We start from the raw sequence: 14,915 nt of genomic DNA, 5'->3' as shown, positions 1-14,915 counted from the left end.
CACCCACTCTGTTCTTACATCACTACACTATACACCACCTACTCTGTTCTTACATCACTACACTATCCCACCCACTCTGTTCTCACATCACTACACTATCCCACCCACTCTGTTCTTACATCACTACACTATACACCACCCACTCTGTTCTTACATTACTACACTATCCCACCCACTCTGTTCTTACATCACTACACTATACACCACCTACTCTGTTCTTACATCACTACACTATCCCACCCACTCTGTTCTTACATCACTACACTATCCCACCCACTCTGTTCTTACATCACTACACTATCCCACCCACTCTGTTCTTACATCACTACACTATCCCACCTACTCTGTTCTTACATCACTACACTATCCCACCCACTCTGTTCTTACATCACTACACTATCCCACCCACTCTGCTCTTACATCACTACACTATACACCACCTACTCTGTTCTTACATCACTACACTATCCCACCCACTCTGTTCTTACATCACTACACTATACACCACCTACTCTGTTCTTACATCACTACACTATCCCACCCACTCTGTTCTCACATCACTACACTATCCCACCCACTCTGTTCTTACATCACTACACTATACACCACCCACTCTGTTCTTACATTACTACACTATCCCACCCACTCTGTTCTTACATCACTACACTATCCCACCCACTCTGTTCTTACATCACTACACTATACACCACCTACTCTGTTCTTACATCACTACACTATCCCACCCACTCTGCTCTTACATCACTACACTATACACCACCCACTCTGTTCTTACATTACTACACTATCCCACCTACTCTGCTCTTACATCACTACACTATCCCACCTACTCTGCTCTTACATCACTACACTATCCCACCTACTCTGTTCTTACATCACTACACTATCCCACCCACTATGTTCTTACATCACTACACTATCCCACCTACTCTGTTCTTACATCACTACACTATCCCACCCACTCTGTTCTTACATCACTACACTATCCCACCCACTCTGTTCTTACATCACTACACTATCCCACCCACTCTGTTCTTACATCACTACACTATCCCACCTACTCTGTTCTTACATCACTACACTATCCCACCCACTCTGTTCTTACATCACTACACTATCCCACCCACTCTGTTCTTACATCACTACACTATCCCACCCACTCTGTTCTTACATCACTACACTATCCCACCTACTCTGTTCTTACATCACTACACTATCCCACCCACTCTGTTCTTACATCACTACACTATCCCACCCACTCTGTTCTTACATCACTACACTATCCCACCCACTCTGTTCTTACATCACTACACTATCCCACCCACTCTGTTCTTACATCACTACACTATCCCACCCACTCTGTTCTTACATCACTACACTATACATCACCTACTCTGCTCTTACATCACTACACTATCCCACCTACTCTGCTCTTACATCACTACACTATCCCAGCTACTCTGTTCTTACATCACTACACTATCCCACCCACTCTGTTCTTACATCACTACACTATCCCACCCACTCTGTTCTTACATCACTACACTATCCCACCTACTCTGTTCTTACATCACTACACTATCCCACCTACTCTGTTCTTACATCACTTAACTATCCCACCCACTCTGTTCTTACATCACTACACTATCCCACCCACTCTGCTCTTACATCACTACACTATACACCACCTACTCTGTTCTTACATCACTACACTATACACCACCCACTCTGTTCTTACATCACTACACTATCCCACCCACTCTGTTCTTACATTACTACACTATCCCACCCACTCTGTTCTTACATCACTACACTATCCCACCCACTCTGTTCTTACATCACTACACTATACACCACCTACTCTGTTCTTACATCACTACACTATCCCACCCACTCTGCTCTTACATCACTACACTATACACCACCCACTCTGTTCTTACATTACTACACTATCCCACCTACTCTGCTCTTACATCACTACACTATCCCACCTACTCTGTTCTTACATCACTACACTATCCCACCCACTCTGTTCTTACATCACTACACTATCCCACCTACTCTGCTCTTACATCACTACACTATCCCACCTACTCTGTTCTTACATCACTACACTATACACCACCTACTCTGTTCTTACATCACTACACTATCCCACCCACTCTGTTCTTACATCACTACACTATACACCACCTACTCTGTTCTTACATCACTACACTATACACCACCTACTCTGTTCTTACATCACTACACTATACACCACCTACTCTGTTCTTACATCACTACACTATACACCACCCACTCTGCTCTTACATCACTACACTATCCCACCCACTCTGTTCTTTTAACAAGGACCATCATCTTACCGCAATACTATCATCTAAATTCAGTCGATATAGGTCCCCCCTTACCACCGTCATGTTCCTGCTTCGCCTATGGCTCCGCTGTTGTCAATCTGGATAGGGGAGAAGTTCAAAGTGACGGCAATGCCCCAGGAGTTGGAGTTGATATCCTGGACAAAATCTGAAATATCTTGTTCGTGGCCGTCCCAAATGATAAAGAGATCATCTATGTATCTCCTAAACAGTTTGATCTTATCAGCGTATTTGGCAATACTGGTAATATGAGTGGCCGAGAATTCGCCCATATAGATGTTAGCACAACTAGGTGCGAATCGGGTGCCCATTGCCGTCCCGCGTATTTGGTGGAATAATTCCTTTTGGAATGCGAATACATTATGTTCAAGGATAAAAGAGATGGATTGTATAAGGAAATTTATCTGTAGTGGTGGAAGATTTGGGTCACGTTCTAAGGTTTTCCGAACAGCTTCAACTCTGAGTTCATGCGTAATATTACTGTAGAGTGAGGTCACGTCAAGAGTAAGGAGTTTCATAGAGGGCTCCCATACGAAGCCCTCTAGTTCTTGAATAAGTTGAGAAGAATCCCTCAAATATGTTGGTAGACTCTTCACATATGTTTGAAGAAAAACGTCTACATATTCAGACAGATTGCATGTCAGGGAGTTGACTCCCGATATAATGGGTCGGCCCGGTGGGTGGCTGGGGTTCTTATGCACCTTGGGAAGGTAATAGAATAGGGCCATTCTTTGGTTGGTCGGGAGGATGAAGTCCCTTTCATGATTCGTCAGAATGCCTTTCTCAGAGGCTTCCATAATAAAAGTTTTCAAAGACTCCCGTTGTTGTGGGCTGGGATCGGAGGTCAGTGGCTGGTAATACTCTCGGTCGGACAAAATTCTGTGGCTCTCTTCGAGGTAGTCTCTTCTATTCAGTAGTACCGTCCCTCCGCCCTTATCTGCCGGTTTTATGGTTAGCTTTTCGTTATTCTTCAGCTCCTTTAGTGCAGTTCTTTCTGACCAGGACAGGTTTATTTTTCTGTTGGTAGGTTTCTTCAAAGTCCTGAATTCAGAGGCAACCATGGAGAAGGTGTCAATATGAGGCCCTCTGCTCTGGGTAGGATAAAATTTGGAGGGTGGGCGTAAAGATGTGTGAATGAATGGGTCCTCGGTGGTGTCCCGTTCCACTTTACTCTTTGCTTGATTTACAGAAAAATGGCGTTTCAGGGTGAGTTTTCGAATATAGGTATTTAGATCTAAGAATAGATCGAATTCTTTCGTGTTCGTAGAAGTTCAGAAAGAGAGGCCTTTACCAAGGAGGGATAATTGTTCATTAGTTAGAGTGGTTTGATAGGTTAAAAATTTTAATTGATTTTAAAGGTTCTCTTGTTGGTTTTTCTTTTTTGTGGCGTTTGATCCCGCTTCTCTTCCCTCTGGTCCTTCTTTTCTTTTTGTTCTCGTGGGGCATTGAGAGAAGATGGTAAAGGTGCTCTTCGGACTCTTGAGTATTGGTAGAACTAGCTCAGTTTTCTGAGGTGGAGGCTCCTCTTGTTGTGAGGGAAGGTCTAAAAAAAGACGGTAACAAACTATTGGATAGTGTTTCCGAAGCTCCATCCGGGTTGATGGTTTCCAGTTCCAATATAGAAGGTTCTTCTGGATCTTCATGAATGGTTAGGATGTCAAATCTGTTATTGGTAGAGATGGAATCCTCTAGGGGTGGTGATCTATTGTTCTCTGAATCATTTTGAGTAGATGCCTGAACTGGGAAGGGGCGATTTAGGGGTGGGTCCTTTATTTTCAGGGTAGGTGTCGTGGTACTTGATTCCCTAGATGGAGAGTGGTTACCACTCTTAGGTTTATGGTTTTGATTGTGGAAGACCTTGTCCTTGCTAGGGTTAGGTTTGGGCCAGGTGGTGGATTTTTGCGTCTGTTCTTTTCTACGTGTATCTTGGTTACGTGTTTCTTGTAGTGTAGTAACGTAGTGTGCTCATGGGGTTTGATGTATTTTGTATGCGATTTGGAGGTATGCTTTTGAAGAGTCTACCAACATATTTGAGGGATTCTTCTCAACTTATTCAAGAACTAGAGGGCTTCGTATGGGAGCCCTCTATGAAACTCCTTACTCTTGACGTGACCTCACTCTACACTAATATTACGCATGAACTCAGAGTTGAAGCTGTTCGGAAAACCTTAGAACGTGACCCAAATCTTCCACCACTACAGATAAATTTCCTTATACAATCCATCTCTTTCATCCTTGAACATAATGTATTCGCATTCCAAAAGGAATTATTCCACCAAATACGCGGGATGGCAATGGGCACCCGATTCGCACCTAGTTATGCTAACATCTATTTGGGCGAATTCTCGGCCACTCATATTACCAGTATTGCCAAATACGCTGATAAGATCAAACTGTTTAGGAGATACATAGATGATCTCTTTATCATTTGGGACGGCCACGAACAAGATATTTCAGATTTTGTCCAGGATATCAACTCCAACTCCTGGGGCATTGCCGTCACTTTGAACTTCTCCCCTATCCAGATTGAATTCTTATATCTGTTGATATCGGTTAACGAACAGGGGAATGGCCTCTCCACTTGTACCTACTTCAAGAAAGTGGACGTGAACAGTTTCTTGGAATTTGATAGTGCTCATTTCAAGAGCTGGCTCACAAACGTCCCCTACAGTCAATTTAAACGAATTAGACGTAACTGCACTAGTGACAACACCTTTGAAGAACAATCCCTAATTCTCCACAAACGGTTCCGAGAAAAAGGATACCCCAAGAACATCCTAAAGGACGCCTACAACAAAACCAAGTGCCTGTCCCAGAAGGAGTGCCTGTTACCCAAAAAGAAGAACGACATGGTGAACGAAAAGGCACCCAATTTTCTCACCACATACACGTCGGATCATAGTACTATAAAAACCATACTAAACAAGCATTGGGCCATTCTCCTTAAAGATCCACATCTGGAGAAAATCCTCCCAACCAAACCGCAACTCACGTACAGAAGAGCCCCTACTCTAAAAACTATATTGCCTCCAACTAAGCTGGGTCAGAAAAATAAGAAGACTTTCCGTCCCACTACCTCTTTATTTCCAAACCTCAGAGGAAGCTACAGATGCAACAACAGCCGCTGCATGACATGCGACCTCATCTCACACCGTGTCCGAGACTTTCGTTCCTCAGCCACGGGCGAAACATTTCATACCTCCACTTTCATGAACGGTTCATCTTACTTTGTCATTTATCTCTTTCAGTGTCCCTGTCCGCTTCAATACGTAGGCAGGACAACCCAAACCCTTAGGGAGAGAATCAATACACACAGGTGTAAAATTAAGAATGGCTGCCAACTTCATAGCGTTTCTCGTCATTGCCATCAACACCACAACAATGACATAGGTTCACTCAGCCTAATCCCCATTGAAAGAATTCCTAATGATCACCCTGACCGCTTATCTCAACTTATTAAGAGAGGAAACTTTTGGATTTTTAAATTAAATACCATGTGCCCATATGGGCTCAACGAATCGCTGGAACGTGTATAGCAGCCATTTGTACATATGTGTGGTCTATATATATATATACACATACATTTGTGTGGGTATGTACATTCCACACATCGCCCATGTGTCTACATATGTTTGCTTTTGTCTGCCTCATACATTCATACACATGGATCCATTTTATTATTTACACACGATTCCTAATATAGCCTCGTTAGTATTCACCATTGCTCCAATCATAGCCTTCTCCTTTTTCATCTCATTCATGCTCCACACGGGTGCAGACACTTCCCGCATGCGCAGTCTGTCCAGCTCATCTTCACTTTCCTCATGAAATCTCATCTGTCTCATCATCACTCCGCGCATGCGCCAACTTGCCACGAATGCGCAGTTTAGCCTCCCGCCGGCATTTAACTCTTGGATGCCGACACGAGCGCTACATACAGCGTTCCAGCTGAACTGCCGCGCGCTTACCTACACATCACGCGCTGTAAGTACTTTCATCTTATACCTATCATTCTTCAGGACGATACCATCAATCGGCATCTAATCCTTCCTACCTACCTTCTAGGCATCCTCAATTTCCCCAGACGACATCAGAACCCTAAGTAGGCAGGTAACGATAACTTGCCCCTTGGACTAGGCATTCTAAACACCCTCCATTATCTATTTACACATCTTTTATAATTCTCCACAGCTCCTGTCATCCTCTATTCTACCACTGGAACAGAAGTGTCTACTATTTTTACGTCTACCATACTGAGGGTGGGTGACTCCAATCTATTTTTTGCTATCCCTTATGAATTTAATTAATCTATTCACCGTGGCTCCTTATGAATTTATATACTGTTACTATCTATGAATGTATATCAACCAGAAACCGTGTGTAATCTCATCACTGCCACCTGAATTTCCTGAATCTTCTGCATTGTCACTATACTTGTGCCTCATGTCTTGACTACATGGCTATAGCTACTTTTGTATATACTTTGATATTTATCGTTATATGAATTTTTATCGGGATATGAATTAATGTCATGTTTTATCGTTATACCATTTCTAATTATGTATTTATCACCTTTTTTTATATTCACTATATTGAAAGACACTTTATACCAGATTTTAATACTATGTATTTATTGTACTGTTGCTCTTACACAATTTTATGTGAAATATTCTTTCAGAATATAATATCGGACCTGAGGAAGGGAACGGTCCACCCTGTACATGTTTCTAAAATAAAAATAAAAATCTGAACTCACCAAGCAGCGAATCACAAGACCTTATCGTTTTTTCATCTCTTCCCTGAACATATGATCCGACACCTGCCAGTCTCGGATAAAAGGTCAATTGCAGCAGCTTCCATGACCAAACCGTCTCTGTGACCACAACATTTCTCTAGATTGCTAACCATCATTGAATTGTATACATTGCCTGCGCTGTGTTTTCTTTTTCTCTATCTGTACAGTCAAATGCAATGAGGGTCTGTCCTCACACTGCTGTACTCTGTGCTACACCACAGTCCCTCCACTATGCTATGCTCTGAGTGAAAGCTGCAGCAGGTTTCAGATTGGATCCTTCATCAGTCACTCTGCAGAGTGGGGGATGGGGGGCTGTGTTTGGAGCCCCCTGCACCACTGCGGACGATGACACTAGCTGACATCTGGGATCGGAATCTAAGTGGCAGCCGGTCTTCACCAGAGCCCACCGCAAAGCAGGATGGTCTAGCTGTGACTAGGTGCCACCAGGGAAGAATCTCTTCTTTCAAATGAATCTTGAATTGTTTTTCTAGGTGCTCTGGATCCAGAGATATTCAGGTTTAAAGTGAGAATATCAGGTGCCATTTTAATATATAAAATCACTCCCAACGGCAGTTCAACAGTTAATATCTCCGTTTTCCTAAAATTTTGTAACACAAATTTAGATTCATATAAAAGAGGAGACTCTCTTCTTGCATAGGAAAAAAGAAGTGAGGTTCTATGTGTCACAGAGCCAGAGATACAGCCCCCTGAATGTAGCCCCCTCTAGATTTTTAGCCATCAGACTGTAGGGAGAGTTTGCTGCACACAGGAGCTGCTGCACCTCACAGATGATGGAAATATTCACTTTATATGTTACTACATTTTGAGAAGGAATAATATCAACTAATGTTTATGTTTTTAACCCTTCTCCATCCAGAACTATCTGAGAACACACTTTCTCTCTTATTCCCTTTTACTTTGTGATAGTTTTTTTTTGTTGGGAAAATTGACTGATATGATGCACATTCGATCCTCTTCGCCTAATGTCGCTATTATATATTAATACCGCGACCCAGAACATGTCCATAAAGTTATATGTAACACCAAAAACACACACATGTCCTGGAATAAAGTTTTTATCTCTCACCATCCTCCATTATTTACACCCATGTTATGACGTTCTCACTCTCTTTCTTATGAAGCGCGGAGGGTTCTGTTATTGTGCGGCTAATACAATGGCGCACATCTAATAGTGACTTTTATTATCTCATTAGCTTGGTTAATGGATATATAGTTATTTATTTGGGTGACCATTGTGTAAGGAACAGACAATGATACATCTGTGTGAATTTTCTGCAGTTCCCTTTGCTGCATATTTTGGTGAATACATTGGTGTGGGGTCTGTATCATCTCCTCACATCTTACTGTCTTAGGAAAGTATTTTCTTTATATAAGTATCTGGATTTGTACAGATTTTAGAGGAAATTTTGAATGTTAATTGCCAAATGCATCTCCTGGTTGTCTGCTTTCAAAATTCTATAGGTTTTATGGCGCCTTTACTTTTTATTCTGTTTTATTGCTATATTTTGCAGGTTGTGACTGTGTAAAAATTTCTAGCTGAAAAAAGATATCTAGTTATTACAGTTTTAGTGATATTATGTGGATTATTTATGTGAACAGATCAATGTGGGACATTTGTGAACTCTACACATGTCCATCTATTACATTTAGGAGATGTGAAGGTAAATAGTTTCTGTTTGGAGCACATTTGTTGCCATCAAAGTCAAATTTTAAGTATTTTTTTGTAAAATGTTTCAGTTCGAATCAAAGTTGCATGAAAGCGCCTTTGTCTATAAACTCTTTGATGCAATTTTGAAAATGGGGCAAGTGTCTGCTTTCAGAAAATATCAGTCCCTCTCCCCAATGGGCCTCAGTGTAATCAACCTACCAGTAATTTTTTGGAGTGTGGGAGGAAACCAGAGGACCCGGAGGAAACCCACGCAGACACAGAGAGAATATAAAAACTCTTTGCAGATGTTGACCAGCGCTGCAAGGCTGTAGTGCTAACCACTGAGCCACCATGCTGCCCATCAATCTCCTTATCATCTATCTCCTAAAATTCTCCAAAATTACAGTATGTTTTACCATACTGGGCGGGGGGGGGGGGGGGGGTGTCTCTTACTGATTGTGACTGGTCTTAAAATAGTTTTATTTTGGGGCCCCACTTTTAGTTTTGCCCAGGGCCCCACTTTGTCTAGAACCGGCCCTGCACGCATGGGAAGTTTTCTCTAAGGCAGGTAGCTCAAGATCCAGCGGGGCTTGATGGGAGAAGCCGGCCTTTATGGAAAACCTAGAAGTGGCCAGCGCCAATCAGAAGAGCCGGCGCACGCGCCATAGGGAGCAGGGATGTATGCGCTGACCGGACAAGGAAGAAGCAGGAGCATGGAGAAGTGAGGGCCGGGGGTCGTGCCACCACGGAGAGGGCCACGGGTGTGCCTGCGATCTGGGACATAAATCGCAGGGACATCCGTGACATACATATCATAGTGTGGTTATTATACGGGTGTTATATGCAGTATATATCATAGTGTAGTTATTATACGGGTGTTATATGCAGTACATATCATAGTGTGGTTATTATACGGCTGTTATATGCAGTACATATCATAGTGTAGTTATTATACGGGTGTTATATGCAGTACATATCATAGTGTGGTTATTATACGGGTGTTATATGCAGTACATATCATAGTGTGGTTATTATACGGGTGTTATATGCAGTACATATCATAGTGTAGTTATTATACGGGTGTTATATGCAGTACATATCATAGTGTGGTTATTATACGGGTGTTATATGCAGTACATATCATAGTGTAGTTATTATACGGGTGTTATATGCAGTACATATCATAGTGTGGTTATTATACGGGTGTTATATGCAGTATATATCATAGTGTGGTTATTATACGGGTGTTATATGCAGTATATATCATAGTGTGGTTATTATACGGGTGTTATATGCAGTATATATCATAGTGTAGTTATTATACGGCTGTTATACTCCTTATATTTTGTACTCGTATTACAGAGAGGAATTTCTTTCCATTCAAAGGATTTTATTAAGCAACAGAATAACATAGAGAACAATGAAGTGCAATGAATCAATAAGTATCAATAGCCGTATATTAGAATTACAATAATAGTAGTGCAAGTGCGAAACATCATATGACACGAATAGTCATATTTATAATTTGAACTGGTTAGGAAAAGATCTTGGAGGGGAAGGAAGAGATGGGGGGGGGGGAGTCTTCCAGAGGGAGAAGGGTGGGAAGGTGTAAAGAGAGGGGTAAGGGATGAGGCAGCCGGAGGTCCGTCCATGCACAGTGTGGGATTGGTCTTGACTTCTTACAATCACCCAGTCAATAATCCGACCCCTGCTGCAATGACAGTCGCCACCATTGGGGCTGCCGTAGGACGGACAACCATAACGCCGATTGCCAGTCCCAGGAGAACCACCCAGGCAACAGCGAATATTGCCACTTTCTTTTTTTCCAGTTTGTCGATAAACGTCTGGGACTTCCTGCCGTATTCCATGAAACCCTGAGAATTATACGTGTCCCGCTCCTGAGGAGAGGAAGAAAGCGCAGAGTTACACAACCAGAAGCAATTACAGAGAATATGGAGGACGACAATTATCAGGGGTGCACCAGCCGTGAGGTGAGTTGAGCCTTTTGCCTCAGGCGGCACCACCTGCAGTAACATGGGGGGCAGCATCAGGGGAGGGCACTGTTATCTGCTACAAAGCAGGACCTGATGCTTACCAATCGTGTCTCTTCCCCCCTGATGTCAGCACACTAAAAAAACTGCTAGATTAGTATTGGATGTGGTGGAGGGAGCACCTCAGGCAGTTTAGGTTCCCCCCTGACAATCCTAGACTAAGAGAAATATAGATGTTTATAGATAACTAAATGACTTTTACTCATTGTGATTGGGTAGTTTGTGTTCCTGCACTGTGCTGCAGTCAGCCTGGTAAAGCTGGTTCTGTCAGGGCCGGCATTAGGGGGCGGCAAACTTGGCATTTGCCCAGGGCCCGTGTTCTAAAGGGGCCCCCTGCATGTGTGCAGAGGGTGTATTGCTCCTTTAATACCCCTTGGTTGAATCTATAATCTGTCTATCTAACCATTTATACATCTCACGTTATCCCTATCTATGGATAGTTACTGTATCTATCAATCTTCTCTCTCTCTCTTCTACTGTATCTTTCTCTCATATCCATCTATCTCGCTACCTTTATATAATCTACTTTATATTCCTGCATCTATAAATCTATTTCATTTTTTCATCTTTATCTTCTATCCTCCGTCTCCCTTTCATCGGTCCATATCCTATAACATTCTCCTCCAGCCCCATATTACAGATACTTACCTACTACTAGGAGTAACTACAACCTGTTATTATTGTGAATTAATAAGGAGCCTCTTACTGACTGTGGCTGCTCATAAAATAGTTTTATTTAAAGACCCCTCTTTTAGTTCTGCCCAGGGCCCCACTTTGTCATAAACCGGCCCTGGGTTCTGCCCAGAACACAGTGAGATTCATAGTGGTCCATTGGTGTCACCAAATAGAGATTAAGACCTGGAGCCTACAACACACATAACCCCAGAAGCTGTGCCGGTCCAGTGGACTTGTCTCAGGACCAACCATTAGAGACATGAGGAACACTAATCCAAGACCCCAACAGAACAAGGGCAATGGGTCAAAGTGTAAATGTAGGGGCAGAAGAAGCAGAGAAAAGATGTTTCCTCACTTAGACATTTCATCAGGTTCTGATGTGCCGGATCCATGGAACTTTACAAAAAAATAATTCTTTACTATGTAATTTGTATTCGTGTGGAGCTTGAGGAGATCAACATTTCTAGATAGGCTTCCAATTCTATAGTGGACCAGATCGAACCAGATAGAGATCTCCCCACACTCCACTATCTAGACCTCATCATACGTCCTGAGATACTGGGTGTCATGTAGGAGGGTGGTTGGAATATCTGGAGACGGAGCGTGTGGAGATGGAATAACTGGAGACGGGGCATGTGGAGACGGAGCGCGTGGAGACGGGGCATGTGGAGACGGAGCGCGTGGAGACGGAGCGCGTGGAGACGGAGCGCGTGGAGACGGGGCGCGTGGAGACGGGGCGCGTGGAGACGGGGCGCGTGGAGACGGGGCGCGTGGAGACGGGGCGCGTGGAGACGGGGCGCGTGGAGACGGAGGTCCACTGTACTGTGCCTTACATAACTTACTCGTTCCATGGACCTGATGACAGTCTGAAGTTTGTCCTGACGTAAACGCCTCTGATTTCCCTCCATCTTCACAATTTCCTTAAAGCTTTTCTCCTTGATCTTCTTTTCAAGCTCCTTTTTTTCAATCTCTGCAGATTCTATACATTTCTTCATTATTTTCTCTACATCCAGTAATTCTGTTTTCTTTTTCTCTTCTAATGAACGAAAGAAAAGAAATAATGACCAAAAATAATCTTCATGTATCATGAAACAGTCACCATGGAGACCATCCCGTCCTACTATATACATAATAATGGTATCTATAGATACATATAAATATCACATCACTTTTTGAGTACACGGTTAATAACCAGATGAGTGGAAAAAGAATCCACTAGACTTATTTTTATATCTTGTCCACTTACCTTCCAGTTTCTTCTGCTGATGACTAAGAGCTTCATCCTTTTTCATGATTTTTATGGCTTTCTTGGTTTTAGATTTCTTAAACTCCTGAAAAACTTCCATAGCCTAAAAAACATTTAAAGTGTTTTAAAATAAAAAGTGCAGATGCCCCCTACAGACGTGTAGACCTGCAGATGCCCCCTACAGACGTGTAGACCTGCAGATGCCCCCTACAGACGTGTAGACCTGCAGATGCCCCCTACAGACGTGTAGACCTGCAGATGCCCCCTACAGACGTGTAGACCTGCAGATGCCCCCTACAGACGTGTAGACCTGCAGATGCCCCCTACAGACGTGTAGACCTGCAGATGCCCCCTACAGACGTGTAGACCTGCAGATGCCCCCTACAGACGTGTAGACCTGCAGATGCCCCCTACAGACGTGTAGACCTGCAGATGCCCCCTACAGACGTGTAGACCTGCAGATGCCCCCTACAGACGTGTAGACCTGCAGATGCCCCCTACAGACGTGTAGACCTGCAGATGCCCCCTACAGACGTGTAGACCTGCAGATGCCCCCTACAGACGTGTAGACCTGCAGATGCCCCCTACAGACGTGTAGACCTGCAGATGCCCCCTACAGACGTGTAGACCTGCAGATGCCCCCTACAGACGTGTAGACCTGCAGATGCCCCCTACAGACGTGTAGACCTGCAGATGCCCCCTACAGACGTGTAGACCTGCAGATGCCCCCTACAGACGTGTAGACCTGCAGATGCCCCCTACAGACGTGTAGACCTGCAGATGCCCCCTACAGACGTGTAGACCTGCAGATGCCCCCTACAGACGTGTAGACCTGCAGATGCCCCCTACAGACGTGTAGACCTGCAGATGCCCCCTACAGACGTGTAGACCTGCAGATGCCCCCTACAGACGTGTAGACCTGCAGATGCCCCCTACAGACGTGTAGACCTGCAGATGCCCCCTACAGACGTGTAGACCTGCAGATGCCCCCTACAGACGTGTAGACCTGCAGATGCCCCCTACAGACGTGTAGACCTGCAGATGCCCCCTACAGACGTGTAGACCTGCAGATGCCCCCTACAGACGTGTAGACCTGCAGATGCCCCCTACAGACGTGTAGACCTGCAGATGCCCCCTACAGACGTGTAGACCTGCAGATGCCCCCTACAGACGTGTAGACCTGCAGATGCCCCCTACAGACGTGTAGACCTGCAGATGCCCCCTACAGACGTGTAGACCTGCAGATGCCCCCTACAGACGTGTAGACCTGCAGATGCCCCCTACAGACGTGTAGACCTGCAGATGCCCCCTACAGACGTGTAGACCTGCAGATGCCCCCTACAGACGTGTAGACCTGCAGATGCCCCCTACAGACGTGTAGACCTGCAGATGCCCCCTACAGACGTGTAGACCTGCAGATGCCCCCTACAGACGTGTAGACCTGCAGATGCCCCCTACAGACGTGTAGACCTGCAGATGCCCCCTACAGACGTGTAGACCTGCAGATGCCCCCTACAGACGTGTAGACCTGCAGATGCCCCCTACAGACGTGTAGACCTGCAGATGCCCCCTACAGACGTGTAGACCTGCAGATGCCCCCTACAGACGTGTAGACCTGCAGATGCCCCCTACAGACGTGTAGACCTGCAGATGCCCCCTACAGACGTGTAGACCTGCAGATGCCCCCTACAGACGTGTAGACCTGCAGATGCCCCCTACAGACGTGTAGACCTGCAGATGCCCCCTACAGACGTGTAGACCTGCAGATGCCCCCTACAGACGTGTAGACCTGCAGATGCCCCCTACAGACGTGTAGACCTGCAGATGCCCCCTACAGACGTGTAGACCTGCAGATGCCCCCTACAGACGTGTAGACCTGCAGATGCCCCCTACAGACGTGTAGACCTGCAGATGCCCCCTACAGACGTGTAGACCTGCAGATGCCCCCTACAGACGTGTAGACCTGCAGATGCCCCCTACAGACGTGCAGACCTGCAGATGCCCCCTACAGACGTGCAGACCTGCAGATGCCCCCTACAGACGTGCAGACCTGCAGATGCCCCCTACAGACGTGCAGACCTGCAGA

General features: G+C 44.7%; 1 protein-coding gene and 1 long non-coding RNA gene across 2 annotated transcripts in view; one reads left to right on the top strand and one right to left on the bottom strand.

The window, feature by feature from the left end:
- Positions 1 to 14,915, top strand: part of LOC140076277 (uncharacterized) — a 61,559-nt gene that overhangs the window by 11,619 nt on the left and 35,025 nt on the right. Inside the window, exon 2 of the long non-coding RNA XR_011849539.1 lies at positions 10,687 to 10,848. This is a non-coding gene — a long non-coding RNA (uncharacterized lncRNA). The remainder of the gene's footprint in view (positions 1 to 10,686; positions 10,849 to 14,915) is intronic.
- The window catches only part of LOC140076266 (guanylate-binding protein 1-like), an 87,201-nt gene continuing 82,512 nt past the window's right edge, over positions 10,227 to 14,915 (bottom strand). The window contains exons 9-11 of the mRNA XM_072122815.1: positions 12,830 to 12,932; positions 12,426 to 12,619; positions 10,227 to 10,755 (exon numbers count right to left, since the gene is read on the bottom strand). Of these exons, the coding sequence (XP_071978916.1) occupies positions 10,543 to 10,755; positions 12,426 to 12,619; positions 12,830 to 12,932 (510 nt within the window). The 3' untranslated portion in view covers positions 10,227 to 10,542. The remainder of the gene's footprint in view (positions 10,756 to 12,425; positions 12,620 to 12,829; positions 12,933 to 14,915) is intronic.

Source organism: Engystomops pustulosus, chromosome 8 (assembly GCF_040894005.1).
Source record: "Engystomops pustulosus chromosome 8, aEngPut4.maternal, whole genome shotgun sequence".
Lineage (NCBI taxonomy): Eukaryota > Metazoa > Chordata > Amphibia > Anura > Leptodactylidae > Engystomops > Engystomops pustulosus.
The sequence above is the reverse complement of the archived record's forward strand: the minus strand, read 5'-3'. Positions and strand labels throughout refer to the sequence as shown.